Genomic DNA, 26,979 nt, shown 5'->3' with positions numbered 1-26,979 from the left:
AGGGGAGGAGCCTCGTCAATCGAATCGCCAAGTGTGAGACATGCCGGACTCCGAGTGGCCTTAGGTGGCATTCCCTATACACAACATAGGGTGCAACACGTGTAAGATTAGGATGACATCACTCAATTTCTCTGGTACTCTACACACTTCATAGTGAAAGGAGCTGCGTGCATTTCATTTAACCAAAATTTGTCATAATACATGGGATGTAGTCATACATGAAACATGACAGAAGATGCATGTGAGCTCATCTGACGAAGCTCTTGAACACTAAACATAGCAACCACCAAACAGACCTACTAGGGCCAGTACAAAAGAAGACTAACAACAAGCAAACTGAAAGACGACCATACACATGACTTGTCGTCCGAATCTGGTGATGGAGGAGGGGCACCCTTGTCCTGCATGCAGCACAGGAGAGCCTTCAAGGTGCGAGTCACCTTCTTGAATTTCTGTGTCATGAAGGCCCTGGCTTTCTTCAAGCTTGGCCCAGGTCTCTCTGACCTCCTGTCGCAAGGCGACCTGACCCTCCTTAAGCTGAGCCAAGCGGGCTTCTGAAGTAGCCTGATCACTGCCATGCTCCTGTTTAGCAGGAGGAGAGCCCTCATCAGTGTCTTGGGATCTTCTTCCTCTGCCTGCTCTCCTTCTTCCCCTATCTCGTTCTCTTCCTCTTCTTCCTCACTCCCTTCATCTTCGCTTTCCGTCTCATCCTCACTCTCGTCGAGTCGGGCTTGACGCTGTCGTGGCCCAATCTCCATGTTGTTGAGAGCGGTGTCGTTGATGAAATGGATCGGCACAGGAAGTTCTGCGCCAAGTCTGTAGGCGAATTCATGTGCAAGCTTGCATATAAGTCGGCCGAAGGGGAGCGAAACAGACGTCCTATAAGAGCGCGCAGTCTGCACTATCTGTAGCAGTACATACGTAGGCACACACAACTTCTCTCCCTGCCCAGCTCGGTACAGAAAGTCTACCATCAGGCGCGTGCACTCGCTGCGATTGCTCCACTTGGGGTACACGTTGTACGTGAAGATTTGGTGGAGCAGGCGGAAGTCGTCGGTCATATTGGATGCCAGGAGACTATTGTTTGGATTCCAATGGGCCAGTTGGCCACAAAGGAATCGTGTACGGTGATCCCTTTCATGTGCACTCCTAAGACTCTTCTCGCTAGCATGGACTTCGCCAAGCGGCATCCCCATGAGTCAGGCTATTAAGTCAACATCAACTGTGGCCTCCCGCCTTCCCATGAGGATTTTGAATTGCAAAGGCTCCAGCGTCGGCTCTCGAATATGGGCATAGAAGGCTCGGACAGTGCCCACATTCGCACGAGACTTGCCCTCAAATATGGGACCCCACCGTCATCCACCAGGCGGTCCATCACCAGATATTCCCCAAAGAGCTTCTTGTCCACGTGCGCCTCAAAAAGGACCCTACGGCCCTCGAATCTTCCATGGGACAGATCTGCTAGTAGAGCTCTCTCGAGAGGTGCTTGGGGATCGAGGTCCCGCTTTGTCCTTATCTCTCGATCGGTGCTTGGACTTGTGGCGGCGCTTTTAGGCCTCCTTGAATGAGTGGGCGGCTAGGCCCGGCTTCATCTGTGGAAGCTCTCTTCTTCCCCATGAGCGAAAGAAGCGTGGAAATGGAGAAAATGGCCATGACAAGCTCGAAAAGAGCCATGAGAGTGAAATGAGGTGGAGAAATGGAATGGGTTGTTGAACCTTGAGACTTTTGAGACACAAAGGAAGGTTTGTGCACTCAAATGAAAGGAAATGAGGGAGATAGAAGATGGGCTTTGATGAAGGTAGTGGAGGTGTGTAAAATGAAGGAAAAAGAGGAAATATGAGGTTGGGGGGAAGATTTGAGAGAGAAAAAATAGGTTTTTGAGGAGAAGGAAAGCTTGGAGTTGTGTAAGAGGGGAGAGGGGAGCAAATGGGGTAGAAAAGGGGGTCCCCACATGTTTTGGTGGGCCCCACAGCCTTGGACACGAGCCGGCCCGACAGGCCCGGACCGTCCGGGTGGTGAGGGCTCGCCGATCCGGCGATGCCATTGCCGGTCCCTGGACAGTCCGGCGATGGCTCGCCCCAGGGGCGATGCCATCCCCCCCCCCTGGGGTGCCGGAAATGTGCGGGGTCCACTTTGGGTCCCCCGATTCACACCGTTTGGGCCCCCGAGTCCGTTTGAGTCATTTCGGGTCCCGTTTCATGTATATTCACGTGTTTCGGGTTGTTTGAGGTTGGAATGGGTTGAATTAGGGTCTAAACCCGTCGATTGACAGTCTAGAAACGATCTGGGGTCACCACGCATGATCTCAGATGCGTACGGGCCCCGATTCCAAGGGTCAATTTCGGTCAATTTCGTCGAATGGCGAAACTGGGAATCCTGTGCTAGTTTCTACGTTTCAACGCTCCCTCCTAAGTCAAAGTACGTCAGTGTGCGTTGTGTGACCATAACCCAGGTTCAGTTTAATCCAAATCATGCTTTGATACCAACTTGTAACGCCTTGAAAATTGAGGGTCGAGCAGAAGCTAAGCTCCCGAGTTCTAACGCATCACTTATGCAACATAGGTAATGATGATTGAATATTGTCCATATTAGTACATTAAACATGAATGAGATTATACCAAATCAGCTATTATACTTCAGAGACTGTTAAATTACGCAAGCGGAAGACTCTGATCGATATATAAAATATATAAACTGTTGTAAGTCTCCAGAGTGTGACATGTTACCAGGTTAAATATATACATGTATACTCCAAAAATGAACAAAATGAATATACATGGGTGTTTCAAAAGTGCAAAATAACAAGTGTAATGGCGTCTAATCAGCATCCCTGTAACCTCGTCGAACAGAACATGGTCTACATAGACTCGCCTGATAGCTGCATATAGGAGAAACCCTCCTTATCATCATAAAAGTCCGGCTCCGCTTCGTAAGCATCGCTATCATCTGAAACTAAAACAGGGTCTGGTTGGTGTTTAAAACACTGTCCCGTAACGTGGGAGTGAGTGATCAACTCAGTGGAGCTATAAAGCAAAGGTTAACATGTTATTAATTCAGTCAAGCAGTAATGATAAAGCAACATAACAATCAGGTCCTAAGTACTAAGTACTCTTATTAATGCAAGGATGGTATGTGATAATGATACATGCCCTCGCCTACACTCTCTCTTGCGACAACATCTTACGATCGCGGCATGCACCCCTTCCTCTGTGCACTTCCTCGCCAAAGCACATGCAATGCATGTATGATCGTGATTACCGAGTTCTTACTTAGGCCTTTTCATACAGTAGGATTGGGAAGCTAAGGCACCTCCCTTTATATCATATACCCAAACATTGATCCATCTAGGGTCGTCAATCCTAGCAGTCACATACAATAGGCAAGTTCAGGTCACTACCACCAACGCCCTACCAACTGACAGTCTATTTTCGAAGGCTTGTCACCAACCCGATTGGGGACCACAGCCAGGCTGCACCGGGGTAGGCCTATTTCATACTCGAGGTCACTCCACTAACGCCTTACCAACTGACAGTCTATTTTCGAAGGCTCGTCACCAACCCGACTGGGGACCACAGCCTGGCTGCGCCAGTGTAGGCCGACAGCTGGAATACAGTGTCCTATACCACCGTATTCGGCTCATGAGTTTCGGTTGCTCACTGGTCACTACGGGGAGGTTCGTCACCCCAGTGTAGGCCAACAGCTCGACCACGGTGTCCCATACCACCATGCCCGGCTCATGAGTCTTGGCGGATCGTGGTACCATAGTTGAAACGGGTCTTTACATTGGTAAGAGGTACCTTAAGTTCAAGCAATAGTGTTCATACATGGTAAACACATAGTAGGCCAATCGGGTTACTTGACAAGTTCGATTTGTATGAGCGTACGCTAAATTAATCGAGAAGGTACTACTGTTGACAATCGTCGTACGACTCGGATTCATCGAACGTGTCTTAGTCCCAATCATACTTAAACACTTTAGGCATTCATATGTGATAGTCCAAACAGCATGTGACGAACAATTCAAATATAAATCTCATTTGAGCATTTTGACAAACACATAGCACACATGTTATCATACGTAGCATTTCATCCATAAAGCACGTAATAGTAAGATAGGTTACATGAAGGAAACTGTAACTAAAGATAAGGTAATTGAGAATCCCATCTCAATATCCTCTTTAAACACATTTCAGCCAACATTTTCTCATTCAGGCATTTTATCAAACACTTAGACTACACATATAAACATACATGTAATATATTAGTTATAACGTATATTATAGCAGATCCTTTCACAAGGGAGTTGTCATACATACAACAATCATGTATTCTAGGTTAATAGTCATGGCAAGCACAAATCATAATTCCATATACATTTAGACATTTCAACAAACACTTGGAATGCATTAAAATCAACATAGTTACACATGTGTAATATACGGAAAACATCGTATCTAAGCATACGTGATAGCAATCAAGTCAGTCATAAATCATTAACTAACATTAAAAGCCTTGAAAACCATAACCTAAACGTTTATAGTCTGCACCTTCCGTCGGTAAACTCGTATCGAACTTAGTTCGAACATCATGCCTTTGTCTACGGCACAACGGCTACCTAAATCACGAAATAGGTTAGCTATTTCGCCATTTACTCATTTTGAATCCCTAAAACAGATTAGGGTTAGGATTTCTTACCTAAGAATGGAGTCGGAATCGTCGGAATAGCGATACAGACAGGGTGGTTAAGCACGTGGAGCAATGGGATAGAATCCCAGGAACTCTCCCACTTTCTCTCACTTTCTCTCTCTTCCCTTCTCTCTTTGCTCCCTTCTCTCTCCTAGGGTTGCAAATTCGTATGTGAAAGGAGAGAGAGGGTTTAAGGCCCTTATATTGGCCCAGAACTGATGGGAATGGCCACAGGGCCATGGTATACTTAGGTTATAGCCAAACGGTGGCCGTTTCGATCCAACGGAGCACATCTGGTGGCCCCTTTTCTGCATGCGGTCGGACATAAGCTTCTTGACGTTGGATCTAGGTCAAGTTAAGTTTTCGGTCCGATCGGATTTACAGATCGACCGCGGGGGACCAGCTTCAATTCAACGGTCACCGGTATTCGATCAGGGCCACAAGTGCAATGACATGTGTTGGAAATTTTCCCTGATCCGAGGATATAATTGGGTCAGAATCTGACGGTCTGAAACCTTAAAATTGGCCTGGAAGCGAACGACTCAATTCACTTAAGTTTCAGTTCATATCCTAAAGATATTCTCGTTTCTCACACACTTCGCTCTGGGCTCAAGTTGTGCGCTTCTGGACGCTATCTGGATTTGATTTCCGAGGTGGTAGTCAAGCCCAGTAAGGCAGTCATAACCGTATGGGTTCATAGTATTCGGACTTTCGACGTGCGGTACAGGTCTGATACGGAGTTTCGGTGTGCTTCCGAGGGCAATCGAGTTTTGAGATTGATCCTATGTTTTTAGGTAATGTAGCGTTAGCGACTCTGCTAGTTTTGGGTCTTGCAGTTCGTATTTAAAGTGATTAGTACTAATTTCATAGATAATTTAGTTTAGCACTTAGTTAATTCTCGTCTAATTTCTAAAGGATTTGGTCCTTAGTGATTTCTGCCGGAGGTGGTACTCGGGTCTTTGTACAGATTTTTCCGGGACGTTACATCCTATCCCAGAGGCCTCCTCAGACTATGTCCTTCCAAGTAGCAAAACCATCTATCCATCAGCCCCTCCAGCCTCACTCCCCCTCCAGTCTCTCCCTCCCGCCCCCCAGAAATGGACCCGTAAGGCCCTGTCAGAGGGTCACAATCCATTGCAGCTCGGGAGCCAATTTGAAACTGACAGTGAGGACTCTCAAACAGTTGCTTGGAACCACTTCCCGCTCAAATCCATGAGATCTCCTCTAGCCAACATTGGGGGACTCCTGGCGATTGACCTCTCCATATTTCACAAACCAACCTCCCACTTAGATCCCAATCCCTCAGGTTCAGGCCTATTGCCTTTCAGTTCATGACGATTCCTCCTCAGGCCTAGAGGACCTGTCATCTGATGACCTCCCCACTTCCACTCTGCTGTACTCCAACCATACGTCTTTTCAACAAATGCCCTATCAGCAATCAGACCCACCAGTCCCCCCCTATCTCTTCATTGGCTAGGAAGAATCTCCATATGTCTTTCATGGAGCAGGGCAACCCTCAGCCTTCCATTCCCCTGCCTATCCTTGATCCTCCCACTCTTGCTAGCCCTCCTACAGCAGAAGCTCCCAGTCAGAAGCCTTATCTTCCTCCTCCCTTTCACCTCATTTACACCAGAAGAAAAGCCTCCAAAGATCATGGGACAGTCCCTCAAAGCTCAAGGCCTGCCAATGCAACCCTCCCCCTATTCCAAGCTACTCCTCACTGTGCCAGGATTAGATCTCTAAAGAGACGTGTAACGTGTTCTACTTCATTGTCCCATGCATGACATCCTAGTGTGGAATGCCCACGGGGTGGGTAATATTCCCACTATCAGCTCCATCAGGAGGCTGATCAGATCTTTCAAGCCTGTGATCCTTGTCATCCTCGAACCTATGCTTAAGGATGAGAAGAGATCTCGCTGGGCCCTCAGACTGGGCTTCCACTCTTCCTTCTCCAATGCGGCTTAAGAGGGAAAGGTTTGGATTCTCACTGCTTCCCACCTGTGCATTGATATCCTAGTGTCTTCTAACCAGATGCTGACAATTTCGGTGGGGATCCAAGTTTCAGTAGCCTCGATCATGGCCTCCTTCGTATACACCAAATGTTCTCGCACTCTGAGAAGGCATCTTTGGGGTGAGATGGCCCTTCTCCGGAACACCTGCACAATCCTATGGATTGTTTGCGGCTATTGCAATGCTATCACCTCTCCTTAGGAAAGAAGAGGTGCGGCTCTGTGGAGTTCGATGAGGGGCTGAACAATGCAGGGCTAATTGATGCCCTTTTCTCGGGTAATTAGTTCACCTGGTGCAACAACTAAGCAGGCCAAGCTAGGGTCTGGGCCAGACTCGACAAGGCCTGTTGCAACAGCCTGGGGTTCCAAGCCTTCCCGAACTTCCAAGTTAAACACTTGCCCAGAATAAATTCAGACCATGCCCCACTGCTACTCTCATCCCCTCCCAAGCCCCTTCTGCTCCCAAGCCGTTCAGATTCCAGGTTGTCTTAGAAGCGTAGGTCTTTGATTGTGCTAGTGACCTGATGATCTCCCTCCTCAGAAAACTGCATAATGTCAAGTGAGCCCTGAAGTCCTGGAATTGGGGTTCCTTTGGTAACATATTCCTGAACTTGAAGCAGGCTGTGGATCAGCTGTCCTTGGCAAAAATTGCTGCCCCACACTCCACGGACCCCCTCACTCTTTAGGCCCTCCAATTAGCCAGGGATAAGGTGGCTTGCCTGGAGCTGAGGGAGGAAATCTGTTGGCGGTAGAAATCTAGAATCCAATGGCTGGAAGAGGGCGACAGAAACTCTTAAGTTCTTCCATGCTGCTGCGAATGGGAGAGCTAGAAGATTGTCCATCCAGGAAATCCAGTTGGAGGACGGGTCAGTGGCCTGGGACATCAACTCCATCAAGCGGGAAGCGATCTCCTTCTACGAGCAGCTCTTACGGGCTGAAAACCCCTGCCGTCCGGGGGCCCTCCTTGATGTCATATCCCAATCGATCTCTTCTGAGGATAACCAGGCCCTCCTGGCTGCCCCTTCTAGCGACGAAATTCTAGCGGCTGTCAAGGCCCTCCTAGCAGACAGGGCCCCTTGCCCAGATGGATTCTCTGGGCATTCTATTAGTCCTGCTGGGAGATAGTTGGCCCTGATTTGGTGCGTAGTACCCAATTTTTCTTCAATGGTGGTTCTATGCCGAGACCCGTTTGATCCACGTTGATTTGCCTCATTCCCAAATCCACCTCTTCGGTTAAATTTGCTGATTTTAGGCCAATTTGTCTCTGTAATTGCATTTATAAAATTTTTGCCAAATTGATTGCTGACAGGTTGGGTAACATTCTCCCCAAAATCACATCCACTGAACAAGGGGCTTTCGTTAAAGGCAGATCTATCGTAGAAAACTGCGCGTTAGCCTAGGAGATTTTCAGAGATATTAACAAGAAATGCAGATATGGCAACATTATGCTCAAACTTGATATGGAGAAAGCTTACGATCGACTGAACTAGGACTTCCTAGTGAAGGTGCTCAAAAAATTTGGCTTCAACAGCAGATGGATATCTATGCTAGAAAATGCTGGTCCAACTACTGGTTTTCGGTTCTCATCAACGACGAAGCCAGTGGTTTCTTCAGATCTTCGCGTGGGCTCCGCTAGGGAGATCCTATCTCCCCCACCCTTTTCATCTTGGCAGCCGAAGTTCCTAGTCGTGGCTTTGCCAGCCTCTTTCAATCGGGCCAGTGTCAGCCCTTCCTGACCCGTAGAAACTGCCACATCATTTCCCACTTGCTATTTGTCGACGACACCATCCTCTTTGCTAACGGCTACAAGTCCTCCCTCAGAAAAATAGCTTCATTTCTCAGAAAGTACGAGCGGGACTCGGGTCAGCATATCAACCCCCTCAAAAGTTTCTTCATCATGGTAGGCAACCAAACAGAGGCTCGTCTAAGAGCTGCGGCATCAATTCTGGGTTTCAGCCGTGCCTCCTCCCCCTTCACATACCTTGGTCTCCCCATCTTCCAAGGCAGGCCCGGCAGAGCCTTCTTTCTCCCCCTGCTGGAAAAGATCAACTCCAAAATTGCTAACTGGAAAGGCGGGCTCCTTTCTCAGATGGGTAGGCCCACTCTGATCAATCACGTCCTTTCTAGTATGCCCATCCACATGCTTGCGGCCACGGAAGTCCCGTCTAGTATCTTGAAGGACCTCCACAGGTCCTTTGTTGATTTCCTATGGGGATGGGAAGGCTTGAAGAAAAAGTGTCATTGGCGGAGCCGGCGTGCAATTGCGCTCCCCAAGGCTAAAGGAGGGCTGGGCCTCAGGAGCTCTCCTCCATTATGAAAACCTACCGTCTCTAGAGGGCCTGGACAGTCCAACATAGAGGAGAAAACAGCTACTGGAACTCTTTTATCCGCATCAAGTACTCCTCGGACATCCAAGGCCTACCAGGTCCCTCCACAGCCTCATTCGCATCTCCGATCTGGAAGCATATCCGTAAGGCCAGTCCTCTGCTCCCTCCCCTCACGTGCTGGATGATTGGCTCTGGGGATTGCAGCTGCTGGGTCCTCTTCTCGACTGGCCCCTGTGCCCGATCCCTCCTTTCGGTCAGAACGCGTGGGTTTGCGACCTAATTGGTCCCCACGGGTGGATTTCCAGCGAGTCTCTCCGCTCTCTCCTGCCCCAGTTTGTCCTGGACCATATTGTTGATGAGGGCATATGCACCTCTCTCTCGGCAGATAAATGCGTGTGGATGGCTTCCACTTCAGGGGAATTCTCTCTTCAGATGGCAGCCCACCTCTTCAAAACGCAGGTAGACAAGAAGGCCTGGTCCTGTTAGGTTTGGCATCCTAAGCTCCCTCCCAAGCTGTCCCTATTGGTGTGGAAAATCATCCACAGGGCCATCCCGATGGATGATCGTATTAAAGGCAAAGGGATCCCCCTCGCGTCCAGGTGCAACTGCTGCTCCGCCCCGACCTCGCCCCAGGTAGAAACGATAGATCATCTTTTTCTTTAGGGTGCTAAAGCCTCGGCGGTCTGGGCCCACTTCGGCAGTATCTTTGGCCTGAGCCGCTCCCCTTTCGCAGTTAACACGGCCATATCCTAGTGGGCCACTGTCTCTGCCTCCCCAAAAAAAATGGCCCCTCATTGCCCTGATTCCCTCCATCTTCTGGGAACTTTGGAGGGCTAGAAACTCGGCCAAATTTGAAGGCATTGAAACTTCGACTACCGGTATCATTTCCAACATCCACCTCTGGATCTCCCAGCTTGGCCCGCTCCTTCCCCCCTCCTAACCCCACATACCCTAGGGTTTCAGCAGCCCTTCGGGCCTTACGCATCCCCGCCCCCTCTACTATGCATCCCATGGTTAAAGTGGTATGATAGTCTCCGCCGCAACCTGGGTGGACCAAATTGAATGTTGACTGTTCAGCCCTTGGCAATCCGGGATCCTCGGGTGGGGGAGGGCTGGCTAGGGATGCCGCAGGGCACACCCTTTTCGTCTTCTCCCATCATTACAGCCTTGGGTCCAATACTCAGCCGGAAATCCGTGCCATCCTTGATGGCCTCACCCTCTGCGCCAGCCGGGGTCTCAACCAAGTGGAAGTCGTCAGTGACTCCCTCTTCATTATTTCTACACTCTCCCAGGGTAGGAAGCTCTCGTGGCCCTTGTGGTACTGGCTCTCCAGGATCCAGGCTCTTGCCCATTCTGTCGATATTCACTTTTCTCACTGCCCTAGGGAGGCCAACTTCCTTGCGGATGATCTCGCAAGATTAGGGAGTGCGAGGCACGGGGATTCCTTCTTCCATGGCGTGGAAGATCTCCCCGCCAAGATTCGTGGCCTGATATTCCTCGACAGAATGGGCCTGGGTAGCCTTCGTATTGTGTAGGTTTTATTTTCTTGTACATGATATGTGTGGTCCGCTACCTTTTTGTTGGGACCCGCTTGAATGGCTGTAATCTCATTCTATATATATATATATATATATATATATATATATGCATCCTGTAAAAATTAAAAAAAAAAAAAAAACTAGAGACGTTGATAGGGTCATTAATATAAGCGATGTCAGCAACTGGATGAGCTGTTAAAACGAAATCGATTTCCTTCGAAGGGTGAGATTCGAGCCTAGCTGCACGGCACGAGAAATTGACATGTAATTTTGTTGTTGGGTGGGGGGGAAGCTAAGAACGTAGACTGAAGCTACACAACTGTCAGGAGGCGGGATGGAGCGACTAACTTCGTCAGCTCTTGGCGGTTCTAGGGCTTTAAAGCCTGTCTAAGATGTTTTGCTCGCCGAAGCTGATGTGAGAAGATCACGTGGCACCATCTCAGTCGTTGGAAAGTGCAAATTCTAATTGTTCGTCTTTGGGGCTAGATCGTCGATCGGGATCGAGATGTGTGGACATCACTGGCACATGATGGGGGCAAAATAGACACTGGCCTTTCGAGACAGGAGTGGTAGAGCATAAAAAGACGAGCATTTTTGTCTAAGATAGCCTTGTTGCGCGACCACGTAACAGAGATGAGTTGCGCGGCCGCGTACTGAAGGGACCCATTGAAGGAGTTTCATTGGCCAATTTGCTCAGTATGGACAGAGGTCTGTTGTCCGTATGATGCGCGACCGCGCAACAACACTCCGTTGTGTAGATTTGGTAGTTACACGTGTGGAGGCTTGTAAATACCCCTCCTCTCTCTCATTTGAGGCATTAACAAGCAAGGAGTGCCGGAGAAATCAGAGTGATCTTTGAGAGTCTTGAAATCTGAGAGTTGTGGCATTTAGGTATTTCGCGGAGCGCCACGGGATGAGAGAAGGAAGAAGATAAGTAGAAGACCTTGTTACGCGGCTGCGCAATAGGGACTGTTTGCGCGATTGTGCAACATAAGTCTTGGACATGCTACCTGATGTGCATCTTTACATATTAATCCGGGATTCATTCTCCTAAGCACATATTCTACGCATATCGGCGTAAAGCCAATGTTTCGAACCCGCACAACTCTTCTGTCATTGTGACTGGCGCCATACAAATCGAGATGCTGCCGAAATTATCATTAGACCTTTCTCAATTACTTCAATTAAATGTACTTTGTTTTAGAATCAAGAGCGATGTGAGGGATGTAATAAGAATTTGGATTAATGAAAATGAAATGATGATGATTGTTCATTGATTTTCCCTTTGTTATTATTAAATGTGAATATTCCAATTTTTGATACTTGTTTCTAGTCGAAACAAAATGACGACTTCGCTGAGGATCAAACCCAGAATCTTTGGTTGGAATATTTACGTTTAATATTAACAACAGGATAATTAAAGGACACTTGTCATCAACTGGCACTGTAATGGCGCCAAAATGACGACTCTCAACGGGAACATCCCCTCTTCATCTCTAAAACAAAATATATCCCGATTTAACCCTCATAATAACTTCTCTTCTGATCAACGTGGTTTTCTATTTCATGCCCAACGGATTCTCTGTCGATTATGCTAGCAGCATTCAATCCCGCTCAAAAAGGTCACAAGGGAAGTTCGATCAGTCGTGACCGGAAGTAGAAAGCAGTGTGCAATGTCGAGGGTGATTTCTGCTTCATCGACAACGCAAAAGGACGACGAAGAATGGACAGTGGTGACATCCAAGAGGGAAGAATCGATCTCCTATGACAAGAAGCTCAATCCTACTGCGGGCAATCAGAGGCCCAGTTACGCGCAACATCGCAAGGCACAATCCTTTATTAGCTCCGCTCCCACTTTATATCGGACAGACCGAAACAGTTTTCTTCACTCCATAGGACTTTCATGCCCTGTCGGCGGTAGCTCTCCACGACATACTTAGAAAGAGAAGGGGAAGGCTGTCTTGGCAAATGAGCCATTGTCTTCAAAATCTGTTATGACGACGCCTCTGCAAGCATCAACACTAGGCATGCCCCGGTTAGAATCACTAGAATCACCGGGACCATGTGAAAGTATTAACAAGTCAAGTGGTGGCTCTCTTTAAACTCCCCTATGGTGACTTATTCCCTCTCTCCTTCGATATTCGGGCGATCGAGAAGTGGCGAGGCAACAATTTTCATGGCAGGAACAAGTCAAACCCAGCCGTAATCCACCGACGAACGTCTGGCTGAGATGGCTCGTGCATAGATTGTATTAATGGAAGAATGCAGAAATCTCAGAGAGGCGTTGGCAACACTGATTCGCAACATAGCCCAAGTTATTGCCCCTCCCATGATGGCCACTGTAAATGGTAACGAGCAGCAAGCGGAAGGGTCACGGCCACGGAGGGTAGGATCGCATGGATCAACACCAGCTGTTTGCACAGTAACCCAAGATGAAATCCGACAAGTAGTAGCTGAAGCTGTCCGAACAGAAAGAGATAGAGAACATACAGGTAGATTCCATTTTCGAATGCTGTACCCCTGCGAGATCGAAGATGTGCCATTTCTAACGAATTTCAAGTATCTAGACTTCTAGAAGTTTAATGGGGATGGATCGCTGGAGGAACACCTGATGCATTTCATCACTACCATGCATAACTTCTCTACGGTCCTACAATACTGTTTGCGATTGTTTGGGTCATCTTTGACAGGAAAAACATTCAAGTGGTATTCGAGCCTATCGCCGGAATCTATATGTATGTGGGACCAAATGCTAGGATGCCTTAACAACAAATTTCTTTTCGTCTGACAGATACGTTAGTTTGACTGAATTGGCTTCTGTTCGGCAACGAGAAGGTGAACTGGTTGAGAAGTTCATCGACCGTTGGAAGACCTTGGGTGCATCACGTTGACAGGTCAATTAGAACAAGTAAAGATGTGTCTAAATTCTATGGAAACAGGAGTAGCGTTTGGCTTGACGAGTGCTAATATATGAACTTTCCGTTACCTCGCCACTAAAGCCCATGCTTTCGAAGCCATGACTAGAAAGATGCCTGCCCGCCTTTCAGGTAGAGACGACACGCCAAGGTTCGAGTAGGGTGTCGGCAAATGTTGCCAACAGAGAAAGGAAGAGAGAAGACCCCCGCGTTAGGCAGAAAGATGACAGAAGAGAGAGGAGCCGTTACACAGGCAAGATGACCGATAAGCAACCCAGACGATATGATGATCATGAGGGGTACATGTTCCAGAGAGAAATGTACTCCCAATGATGAATCAATTATTGGCCGCAGGGATGATCGAGTTGCTCTAACTGAAATGCCCGGAAGATGTAAGGAAAACAATAGAAAAGAACTATTGTTATTATCATTATATGCTCGGCCATCTGATAGAAAATTGCTATGCTATTAAAAACATACTTCAGAAAATGATGAATCGGGGCGAAATTGTAATAGAGAAAGATAAGGAGAGAAGTAGAAAAGCAGTAGCAAACATAGTATCTATGTGGGTGGGACACATTTCGGTCGTGCATGTTCTTGAGCGAACATAATAAAGAGGCCGAGCATGAAAAAATCGAACAGGATGAACATGCGTCGCACGCACATGTTGGTAAAGGCTATGAAAGTTGCAACGTAAGTGCTCTTAAGTCAGCGATAGAGCTGGTTGGTTCCCCGTCGGAAAGCACCCGTAAAGCAACGGTGGTTACTCTACGCTCGGGGAAGAAGATAGCCAGCTCTTCGCGAAAGCAGGGTTTTGCAACAACGCAAGAGAAGGCCCTGGGAAATTCACGGGATAAGGAATTCTCGCATGATGAAGAAAATTAGGGGAACGAAACGCCATGTGGCAGTGCCCCACTAGCTAGCAAAGTGACTTGTGATGTCGTGAACCACTTGAAAAGGATCCTTGCTTGGCTGAGCATATATGATGCATTGCGTCTATCCAGAGACTTTCGCCAAACGCTGATTCAGGCGTTGTCAGACGACGGGGAGAGGCAGGCATTACTTGCCTCTAATTGCTTATACTCCACCCCATATAACATAGGTTGGTCAAATTGGGTACGTATGTGAATATTTACTAAAAAAAACATGATCTCCTATAATATCTTCTTTCTTTCTTTTTTCGCTTATAGTAAATCATGGGTAGTTTGTTATAATGTCATTACCCCTTTGATCTTGTTGTATTGCTTTGATTTGCAAGTGCTTTTTGGCTGTGCTAAGTTTATTTATTTTATATATATATATATATATATAAAATAATTTTTGGGGGTTCTAAATTTTGTGTATAGGTTGGCAAGGACAAGAAAAAGGAAAAGGAAATTGAAAAGGTGAAGGACAAAGAAGAGGAAAAGTCAGGGCAGCTAGAGAGGAAGGTTAGCAATTTCTCAATGCCATTTATTTGCAAAATTTTGATTTCCTTTTTCATTTTGCTGAGGAAGAGTTTATGGTTTTTATTTTTCTTTTTGTTTTCTACCTGTCACACCACTGCTTGTTGCACTCATATTTTATTAATAGAATTGTTATTGCTGCTAACTATTGGTTTATATGGATTCTACCGTGCTTTTATTTTGCCGAATCTGAAGCATTATAGTTTCGTTTTTGGTGTTGACTGTGCATTTGTATAGTCTTGATTTTTCATGATTTTTTGTTATCCAAATGAAACTTAATTAGTCTGAAACATGACAGGTTTATGAAAATTCCAGTTGTACTTCCTTTGTGGAATTTCGTTCACAACATCTATAATCTTCTCCTTTTCCATCATACAGATCTTTTCTCTTTGGTCAGTGGTTCCTTCATTTCAAGTATTTATACACTTAAATTATCTTTGATAATTCAATGGGCATCTGCATGACTATTGCATTAACTATGTGAGCAGTTGATAGACGATGCTATTTTATCTTTCACAAAAAAAGACAGACAATACTATTTTAGTGTCCCTTAGGATAGAATATGCGCTATATTGGTATTCCATATATTAATGCATATCCTAGACAGAAAATGAAACTGCGTGATGCAGCTGATCTTGGTTTTTAACAGAACCAATTGACTGCAAGCTTGAACTCAAAATCCCTGAATAAAACTTAATTTCCAGTAATTTGGATAAATTTGAGCAACGATGGGGTACTTTCCAGAAGTTAGGATCCAGTGTCAGCATCCACCTGAAATTTTTAGCCATCCAAGAAACTACAGATCATACCGCATCTGAAGTGCAGGCAAGAATAGAAGGAGAAGAATCTTTCATCCTCAAAATCTAGGGGCTCAAAAATAAGCCAAAAATTCCTAAATGTCTCCACGTTTTCTTGTTTCTACCCAAAAGGTAGAAAATACAACAACTGGTCCAATACTGCTGATAAAAAGCCTTAAAAATATTTCCTATCAAAAATCTCTGTACCCATGCAGGGTGTTTTTATATGTAGTGGAATGGGCCTATTGTATAGATGCTTTGAAGGATTGTACTTTTCCCTCTGGGCTGTTGCTTTTGCGCCATCTCGGCGCTTTTTAATAAAATTGCTGTTACCTTTAGAAAAAAAATTCCTATTAACAGTCCCAAACCTCATTGAGTCCTAACATTGACGATTTAATCCTTAGAAAAAAAAAAGAAGAAAAAGAAAAAGAAAGCTTATCCACAAAAAAAATAATCCTATTAACAGTTCCAACCTCATTGAGTCCTACACATTGACCGATTTAATCCAAAAAAAAAAAAGAAAAAAAGAAAAAGAAAAAAAAAAAGAAATGAAAAAAAGAAGAAGAAAAAGAAAAGAAAGCTTATCCACAAAAAAATCCTATTAATAGTGCCAAACTCATTAAGTCCTACACATTGACTGATTTAATCCTAAAAAAAGAAAAAAAGAAAGCTTATCCCTTCATGGTAGCTGTTCATGTACCACGCCTTGGACTCTTTACTTGATTAATAAAGACTCCTATATTGACTAGGCAAGCCCTATAAAAATGTTCCAAGCTCACTTGAACAGCCCACTTTTTATAGTAGATGCTGTCCCCAGCCTTGCTTTAGCCCTCCTAACAGATTAAGAAATCCCCATTTGATGCTGTAAAATTCTCTTGGATGGATGTGTTAAAAATTGGGGTTAGTTAGGAGCAATGTTCGAAGTATCGGTATCGCTACGAGTTTTGTTGGCCAGGGATGTGGAAACAATATCGATATCGCTTATAATATCGCTACTAACTAGAAATGCGAGGAAACATAGGAAAAATGATGGAATTTTTAGTGGAACTTCAGGAGATGCTAAAATACATATTTGCATATTTATGAATAAGAAAATTGCTAAAAGAATGCATACATAACAAGTTTCCATTTAATGGGGGCCTAAAAGCACGTGCCATCGTAAGAAATCAGTTTAACTATCCCATCCATCCAACGATCCATCCAACCTTCCATCTAAACATCCGTTGATATTGCAAAATATCGACAACACATGATGTTTTGCTAAGAAATCATCAACAACTGGAAAGGAAACGAAAGATTGTGGTCTCGATATCGCACATGTTGTGATAAAGATAATATTGAGATATTATCAATAATATTCACGACAAATTGAACACTATATACAACCATGTGCCCATAAAAACATTTTGAAATGAATTTTTTGGTGATATTGATATGTTGGCGATATTATTGAAATATTGTTGATAGACTTTTGATACAAGTGTTACCTAGAATTTACATAGTCGAAAATATTGGCAATACATTGGCAATACAAGTGTTAAAGTCCTCCGATATACATTGATATGCCCCCGACGGCTCGAGCTTTTAGAGAAAGTGGTGATTTGACATGGTATCAAAGCGAATGATCAAGTGTTCAAATCCCGGGAGCAACAAATATACATCCCTAATATATTCTCCCACGGGGGGCCATTTATGGTATGAGTTGTCCCTCCACCCTTGCCTAGTATGTTCCCATGCGGAGTTCCATCCCGCACATGCGGGGGAGTGTTAAAGTCCCTTGATATACATTGATACGCTATCCCCTAACAGCTTGAGCTTTTAGAGAAAGTGGTGATTTGAAAACAAGTGACACTTGGAATTTACAAAGTTGAAAATATTGGCGATATCGATATGTTGGTGATACTTAGTGATACATTGTTGATACTCAGAATTTTTTATACTACTAGTGTTATCAGTATGACTGCCAATGTTATCGATATCGCCAAGTTGGAGATAATATTGGAGATACTTCGAGAATATCGGGGATAATTCGAACAATGGTTAGGAGCCATTTTTGGGCCATGTGATGGGCCCATATGGGGATTGTTGTGACCCACATAGGTCCTGAGTTATTCCTTGTTCGGTGTCTTAATAGTTGAGTAGATTTAGGAAGAGGAGAGAAGTGAATAGAAGAAGGAAAGAGAGAAGTGTGAGAGGAGAGTTTTGAGAGGGAATTGCTTTCTTGTGTGTTAAAATCACAAACCCTAAAACCTTTTATTATAACACTAGAAACACACATACATGCTCCTTAAGAGCACACAACACTGCGTACATGCACCCACATAAACAGAAAATAAGTACAATGCATTTCCTATACTCCCCCACAAGTTGGAGCATAGACACTGCGTACATGCACACACATAAACAGAAAATAAGTACAATGCATTTCCTATACTCCCCCACAAGTTGGAGCATAGATGTTAATCATGCCCAACTTGCCAGTGATCTGGAGAAGGGCATCCCGATTGACAGACTTGGTAAGGACATTGGCTAGTTGTTCCCCAGAGCGAATAAAGGGAGTCACAATTTCTTTATTAACAACCTTCTCTCTTAAAAAGTGACAATTGATCTCAATATGCTTCATGTGCTCATGAAATACTAGATTGCTGGCAATGTGGATGTCTGCCTGATAATTGTAGTGCAAAGGAATGGGAATCAAAGGATTATAGCCAAGTTCCTGTAAGAGTGTTCGAAGCTAATTAAGTTCACATTTTGCACGAGCCATCATCCTATACTCAGCTTTGGCAGAAGATCAAGCAATAACGAATTGCTTCTTACTCTTCAAGGTGACAAGATTGCCATCTACGAAAGCATGATACCTAGAAGTAGACCTTCGATCATGTAAACTTTCGGCACAGTTAGCATCGGAGTAACCAGAAAGATGAAGATGACCTTGATGTTGAAAGAGCATACCTTTACTAGGGGTTGACTTGAGATACCGAAGAATACGATAGACTGCCATTAGATGAATGGTACGAGGAGTATGCATGAATTGGTTAACAACACCCACAACATAAGAAAGATCTGGTCGGGTAATAGTGAGATAAATAAGTTGGCCAACCAGGCGACGATACATCCCTGGATAAAAAAGGAGAGCACCATCACCAAGATTGAGTTTCAGAGTAGTATCCATAGGCATAGTAGAAGGTTTGCATCCTAGCATCCTTGTCTTTGAGAGTAGATCAAGGGCATATTTCTTTTGAGATGGTACCACTCCTAGCTTTGATTGAGCAATTGCAATCCCTTGAAAGTACCGAAGTCCCAAGATCTTTAATCTTAAATTGAGTCTTGAGGAAAGATTTAACAGCCACCATTCTTTCAGTATCATGACTTGACAAAACAATGTCATCCACATAGACACTCAACACCATAACCCTTATGGGTCGATGACAAATCAGTAGAGAATGATTGGCCTTACTGCGAATAAATTCAAAGTCTAGAAGAGCACAATTGAACTTTTCAAACCAGGCATGTGGAGACTTTTTGAAACCATAAATCGATTTCTTCAAGTGACATGCAAGGGGCGAGCCGTGAGGGCTAATCCATATAAACTTCGACGGCAAAGTCCACGCTATTTGTTTTAGTAAAACCCTTTGCGACTAATTGTGCCTTATAATGATCAATGGAACCATCTGGACGATATTTGGTGGTTGGAAACCCATCAACACCTAACAGTTTGTTTTCCCTCAGGTAGGAAAACCAACTCCAAGGTATTTTTTTTCCAGCGCCTACATTTTTTCTATCATAGTCTTAGTCCAGTCAAGGCTACTCAAAGCTTCCTTTAAATTGTGTGGAGTAACAGAGGTGGTGATTCAGGACAATTAACCACTTGCTCTAAAAGCTCAAACTGTTAGAGTATGGCGAATTAATCCCTTTATCTCATAGTCCAGGCCCTACATCTCATGGGTTTGGACCTCAGCCGAACCCCCCTTGTGGGCTCGTGGGCCCCAAATCACGTGGGCCGCCCACCTCGAGTGTGTTCCCGTATCCCACGGGCTACCCCACTCGAGCCTGGTGTGAAATGCCCCTGCATTAATCACCCCCGGTGAGGAGTCCCGAACACGAGACCTCCCCCGTGGGCCCCAAATCACATGGGTCACCCACCCTGAGTGTGTCTCCGCATCCCACGGGCTACCCCACTCGAGCCCAGTGTGAAAATGCCCCTGCATTAATCACCCCCGGTGAGGAGTCTCGAACACAAGACCTCCCGCTTTGATACCTATTTGATGCAGGACAATTAACCACTTGCTCTAAAAGCTCAACTGTTAGAGTATGGCGAATTAATCCCTTTATCCCATAGCCCAGGCCCCACATCTCATGGGTTATGACCTCGGCTAAACCCCACTCATGGGCTCGTGGGCCCCAAATCACATGGGCTGCCCACCCCGAGTGTGTCCCCGCATCCCATGGGCTACCCCACTCTAGCCTGGTGTGAAATGCCCCTGCATTAAGGGGATATGGAAGTTGTAAACAACTGGAAATAAGGTGAAAGATGCTGATAGGAAACAAAATTATTGATGGAATGCTTTGTGAATGAGCGAGAAGGTTTACGTTGGGGTGTACATCGAGTTGAACCGAGTCGAGCTGGCCTCAGCTCGACTTGGCTCGGCCACTAGCTGACCTCAACTCGGCTCGGTCCTTGAGCCTGACTGGCCAGCTTGACTTGGTTTGGTCAGCAGCTCGGGCCAATTCGAGCCGAGTTCGAGCCAAGATCGAGCTGAGTTCGCCATTGAAGCATTTCCACAAACACCTGGACTGCACTTTCAAAATCCCACTGTTTGTAAAACAGAAGCAATGGTTTTATAGGTATTTTATCAAACACCTTCTAAGCAACATAAAAAAGGGTATTTGTTTCATGTACATACCTTCCTTGGAAACTGAGATAAGAAACACTACAAACTTTACTATCAAGGAACAGAATTTTGTGCACGAAATGAGAACGAAATAAATAAATTTCAAAATCCTTAAAATGCTGTGCCTATAGAGACTAGCATCATTCATTATGACGACCGAAGAAGAGTTTGCACACTCACCATTTGAATCAGTTCTGGAAGATGGATCATGAGCTACCAGAATGCATGCAATCATGTCAATGATTACTAAAGAACTCACATGCATAGACTTATTCATACACAATATTAGCATATAAATAGATTGGAAAGAGAACTAAGAACCTACACACTTTCAGGTACCAGCCACACTTGGTTGAGTCATTTCATCAAACACCTGTTGAGCAACATCAATAGCAAAGTAACTGAGTCACCGAACTGGTTCGATTCGAGCTAGATTCGATTCGAGTCGAGTTGAGCTGGGGCCAACTCGAACTCATTTTCGAGCTCAAAAAATCGGTTCATCTCGGCTCGAACTTAGCTTCGAACTGAGTCGAATCCAGCTTTTTCGAGTCAAGTCAAGTGAGCTAATCGAGCTAGCTCGGTTCGTGTACACCCCTAGGTTTACGTAAGGCAATGGGCAGACTAAGCCCACCGTAAATAATTATTACCTTTCAACTTAATTGTTGTAATCAACAAGGGATGAGATTCTGAAGACCCCATACCAAGACCGGAAGACATTTTGTCATCCATTAGGGTCCACAAATACGAAACCCAAGCAACAAAACACACAAAATGGTGCTCACACAATTAAGGCAATTACCAAACATATAAAGGTCAGGTTTTCACAAAGAAAGAAAGACAGAAAAAACTAATGTCTAGATGATCGGTTGGGGGTCTAGGAAGAGCAGGGGAGACCCGAACAACAAGAAACTTCACAGACTCACTTGTCGAGCACCATACACTACCAAACGAAGATGAAATAACACATCACGCATACACGGAACTTGGTGTATGTCCAAGGTCCTCAAGACCCGAAAGTAGAACTAGTCTATTGTGAGGCTTAAAAGACCACCCAAAACCTTCCCTTGGTAAAGAAAAACTCTATGGACATCCAAATACAGTAAAACTGATCCGCCCTATGAAGAAACCCCCAAAAGATACTTTGATTTGGTAGAAATCGCAAAAAAAAATTTTTTTTTTTTTTTTTTTGCTAGACAAGAAAAACGGTCCAAATGCACCTTAAATCAGTTCAAAAAATTCCATATAAATCACCAAAATTCTTCTAAAATCGAGCAACATCGAATCATGCTCATCCTGATGAGAAACTGTCCGTACGGTATGTATAGATATTAACGTCATCAAGTTCCCACACCTTCAAACAATGCGGAAAGTTCCTTGCTCTAATACTAATTTGAGTTGAGTAGATTTAAGAAGAGGAGGGAAGAGAATAGAAGAAGGAAAGAGAGAAAGTGTGAGAGGAGAGTATAGAGAGGGAATTGCTTCCTTGTGTGTTAGAGCACCTTTTATTATAACACTAGAAACACATGCATGCTCCTCAAGACTACACAACATTGTGTAGTCGCACACGCATAAATACTAACTAACAGAAAATAAGTATTTCCTATATTGGCCTACCCATTCTTTCTTATTCTTCAAAGTTGCATCAATCTCCTCTGATTGGAGAAGAATTTTGCCTTAAATTTGAACCTTCTCGATGTTCTCGCCATTGTCATTTGAGTTCTGCTGTATGCACTTTAAAAGAACTCCCACGACCTTGGTTTTGCTTTTTGCAATTAATATGGCTTTATTAGTACTTGAAGAAGAACAAGAAGATGATTGGTGCATGATCATCTTCTTTCGCGACATCAAGGAACAAGTATTGCTCCGCCCATGTAATGTAGGGGCATTTTCACACTGGGCTTTAGTGGGGTGGCCTGTGGGATGTGAGGGCACACTCAGGGTGGCGGCTCGCGGAACCCATGTGATTTGGGGCCCACGAGGGGGCCAAAACCCATGGATTTGGAGCCCACGAGGGGGGTTTCAGCCGAGGACCTAACCCATGGATGTGGGGCCTAGGCTATGAGATAAAGGGATTAATTCGCCATGCTTTATCAGTTCGAGCTTTTAGAGCAAGTGGTTAATTGTCCTGCATCAAATTGGTATCAGAGCGGGAGGTCTCATGTTTGAGACTCCTCATCGGGGGTGATTAATGTAGGGGCATTTTCACACCGGGCTCAAGTGGGGTGGCCTGTGGGATGTGGGGGAACACTCAGGGTAGGCAGCCCGTGGAACCCATGTGATTTGCGGCTCGTGTGAGGCGGAACCCATGTGATTTGGGGCCCACGAGGGGGCGGAACCCATGGATTTGGAGCCCACAAGGAGGGTTCGGCCGAGGACCTAACCCATGGATGTGTAGCCATGACCTCCCCAAGAGAATGGTGCATGCCCACATTGGAATGACATTGCCACACTATCTCTTAGATGTGTCACTGATGATGAATGATACTGGGCACCAACGAGTCATTGTTATTTTGCTTTCCCTCTTGTACTCATGGGACTTGATGCAGTTTTGCTAATTTTCTTTAAATTCATGGTAATGATTATTCCTTCTGTTGATACTTATGGGCATGTAAGCGAATATTTACTAAAAAACCCTATGGCCTATACTCTGTTTATTGGAAATCGTGTGTTGTTTGGTAATAATGTAGTAACCCCTTTGATATTGTTGAACTGCTTCAATGCCTTAGTCCTTTTGGTTTGTGCTTAATTTGTCATTGGGGGGAACTAATTTTCTTGTATAGGTTGGTAAGGACAAGGCCAAGGCAAATGACAAGGAGGAGAAGGATAAAGAAAAGACAAGGTCAGGGCCATCAGATTGCAAGGTAAGCATTTTCCTGTATGTTGATTATTTGTTAAATGCAATTATTTCTTTTGTTTTGCTGAATTGTTGTTGTTGGTTTTTCACCCGTTGCACCACTGTTGTTGCATTCTTCCTTTCTTAACAGTAATGGCTGCAAACTATAAGGGGTACATGTTTGGCAAGTGTGAATTGGAATCCAAATCACAATTACCATGGAATCCATGAGAATTTGAATCCTCAGTTATGTTTGGCAACCTGTAATTCGAATCCACTGGAATTTGAAAGTTGTGTTTGGCAACTTATAATTAGAATGCATTTCAATCTGTAGTATATTCACATCAGGGTGTCTCGTATCCGTTACGATACGGCCGTATCGGCCGTTACGCGATACGGGGTCGAAACAGGCACCCCCCGATTTTGTGACCGTAACGGCCGTTACGGACCCGTAACGACTGTTACGGGCCTAAAGGAAATAGGGAAAAAAAAAAAGGAAAAAAAAACACATACTTTTTTTTTTTTTTTCCTTTTCTTTCCTTCTTCTTCTTCTTCTCGGGCTGCGGCCACGGCTGCGGCCCCCCCTCTCGTTTACTCCTTTTTCTTCTCGGGCTGCGGCTGCAGCTCTTATTTTCCCCTTCTCTCTTGTTTTCTCTTTCTTTCCCTCTCGTTTTCTTCTTCTCTCTCCATTTCCCTTTCTTTCCCTCTCATTTCTCTCTCCCTCTCTCTCTGTCTCGGTCGGTAAAAGAATGGAAGCGGATTGGCTGGTGTATCGCACACCAGCTATATCGCTGCTGTAGGTACGTGTCGTGCGAAGACGAGCACTGACGCTCCTTGAGCTCCGAGTTGTATGAACGGTTTAAAGGAAATCAAAGTTACATGGGCCCCACAGTGATGTATTTATTATATCTACACCGTTCATCTATTTTTAGAGTTCATTTTAGAACATTACCCAAAAAATGAATCATATCCAAAGATCATCTGGACCACACCATAAATAGTTGCGGAGATAATGATTTTCACCGTTAAACAATTTGTAGGGCCCACCATAATGTTTATTTTACATCCAATCTGTTCATAAGGTCAAAAATACCTAAATGAAGAGGGAAATTTTATTTCATATTGATCCAAAACTTCTGTGACCCCAAAAAGGGCTTCAATGGTAGACGTTCAATCCCCCACTGCTTTTTACAGTGTGGTCCACTTGATAATTAGATCTTTATTACTTTTTGTGTCAAGCCTGAAGACGAGCTCGTCAAATGAATGGACGGTTTAGATATAACACATACCTCATGATCAGACCCACAGGACTTGGTGACGTCAAACGAATGGACTGCGTACGCAGCACGCTTTGATGGGTCGAGTTAATAAAAGGTACACGTGCCACATGGGCCCCACCATGATGTATGTATTTTATCCATGCCGTTCATCCATTTTGCCACATCATTTTAGGTCATGATCCAAAAAATTAGTAAGATGCAAATCTCAGGTGGACCACAGCATAGGAAACAGTGGTTATAGAATGCTCACCATTAAAAATTTCTTAGGGTCCATTGTAATGTTTATTTTCCATCTAACCTGTTAATTGGGTCACACTGACGTGGATGAAGGGAAAACACACATGTCAGCTTGATCTAAAACTTTTGTAGCCCCCAAATTTTTTTTAATGGTGGACGTTTAATTATTGTTGTTTCTTATGGTGCGGTCCACTTGAGCTTTGGATTTGCCTCATTTTTGGGCCCATGCACTAAAATTATTTGGCAAAATGGATGGATGGTGTGGATATAACACATTCATCACAGGTGGGGCCCAAAAACTTTGACACTCATGTGCTACACTTCACAATCCAAGTCCCGCCTAATTCGGGCCCTTAAAAAATTGTACACGAGACATGTATTAACTTAAAATTTACCAATTAAATTATGGACTATAATTGGCAACTCACAATGCCAAAATCAAATTGTTTGAATACTTTTAATTGTTAATTTGTGGACGCTTATTTTTTAAAATAGGGCCTTATTTTTTTCATGATTCACTTTCTAATAAATGTCCACCAATTCATAAGTGGGATAATGCCAATAAATTGCATGAATTTGAGGTTGATTTGGGGCATGGATTGGTCCTCCAAGTCAGCCCCAAATTGGCAACGCCATCTACCTAAATTTAATTTCATTTTTTTAAAGAACTATTGGGAAAAATGATATCAAATTGTTGAGTATATAAATCAGATATTTAGAAAATTAAATATATGAATTTTGTAGTCAAATTCAGGTTATCTGGTTCATAAATTCATCAGACAGTCCGATACAACTTCTCACCAAAGAGTGGACCGTTACACCACCATAAACATGTTCCAATTTATAAATGAATGCATATTTGGAATGCTTAGAATATTTCGGATTTAATCTATATTTTTTCATATTTTTTTGGCAAAAAAATAAAATTTGCACCGTTACGGGCCGTTACGCCCCCGTATCGCCGTTACACCCCCGTATCCGTATCGGTATCGGAGGGCACCGTTACGCCAACCGATACCGATACGAGATACCTTGATTCACATGAACCTGAATTTGATCAAGTAAATCAACTTTAATGCCTCAAATTAGTGTACATATGTGAAAGTTGACAAAATTATTGTAACAAGCCAATTGAAATATATATTTTGGCCAAAAATGAGGAAATTCCGAGCCTCAGGTGGGCCATAAATGTAAGAATCTCAGAGAACATGACTCGCCAATCTTTTTTAACCGTCCATTACATGGCCAACGTTTGGACAATTTGGATCATTCTATTAGTGTCATTTTAGTGATGCATCAGATAATGGATTGTTTAGGGGTGTCATCAGTGCGCCACATATACGACGGATTAGTACCTTAGTGACACCTTTGTTACTCGCGCAACTCTCCTGCCTTTAGAAAGGAAGCCATCTTTCTATGTACCATCGATTCACACCAATTCACAACAAAAGAGAGTGATTTCAAAAGACACCAAAAAGCAAGTTTTCATTTTCCATCGATTCCATTTCACACCAATTCACACCAACCAAACTACCTTGCTCCCATTCACACCAATTCACCCCTACCAAACAACCCTTTAGTTATTATGCTTTTATCCCGCCCAATCTGAAGCATTATAGTTTTGGTTTGAGGGTCCATTTTGCTTTTAATTTTTAATTTTTTTTAAAAAATTATTATTATTATTTTTTTATAGTATTGAATTTTCGGGATTCTTTTTAGTCCACATGAAGTTAAATATTTTGAAACATGACGAGTTTGCATTTCTTTTATGGTAACTAATTTCTTGTATAGTTTGGTAAGGACAAGGAAAAGGAAAATGACAAGGAGAAGGAGGATGAAGAAAAGGCCAGGTTAGGGCAGCCAGAGTGCAAGGTTAGTGTTTTGCTCTCTGCTGATTATCTCACTAAATTTTATTCTCTCTCTCGCTGCTGGTGCTGGTGTTGATTGTTATTGTTGTTAGTTTTTCAACTGTCACACTGTTGTTGCCTGTCTTTCTTGGCAGTAATGGATGCAAACTATC

At 44.2% G+C, this 26,979-nt stretch overlaps 1 protein-coding gene across 10 annotated transcripts in view; it reads left to right on the top strand.

Annotated features, from left to right (window-relative positions):
- LOC131239905 (zinc finger CCCH domain-containing protein 67-like) overlaps positions 1 to 26,979 on the top strand; it is a 96,680-nt gene that overhangs the window by 26,711 nt on the left and 42,990 nt on the right. For 5 of the 10 annotated variants that reach the window (XM_058237833.1, XM_058237826.1, XM_058237828.1 and 2 more), the window contains exons 2-4: positions 14,822 to 14,905; positions 23,390 to 23,470; positions 26,751 to 26,831. In XM_058237833.1, the coding sequence (XP_058093816.1) occupies positions 14,822 to 14,905; positions 23,390 to 23,470; positions 26,751 to 26,831 (246 nt within the window). Of the gene's footprint in view, positions 1 to 14,821; positions 14,906 to 15,218; positions 15,313 to 23,389; positions 23,471 to 26,750; positions 26,832 to 26,979 lie in introns of those variants that run through there. The other 5 variants (XM_058237830.1, XM_058237827.1, XM_058237831.1 and 2 more) reach the window with 3 other exon arrangements.

The sequence above is a fragment of the Magnolia sinica genome, chromosome 3 (genome assembly GCF_029962835.1).
Source record: "Magnolia sinica isolate HGM2019 chromosome 3, MsV1, whole genome shotgun sequence".
NCBI classification, from domain to species: Eukaryota; Viridiplantae; Streptophyta; class Magnoliopsida; order Magnoliales; family Magnoliaceae; genus Magnolia; species Magnolia sinica.
This window is presented reverse-complemented; position numbering and strand designations above follow the sequence as displayed.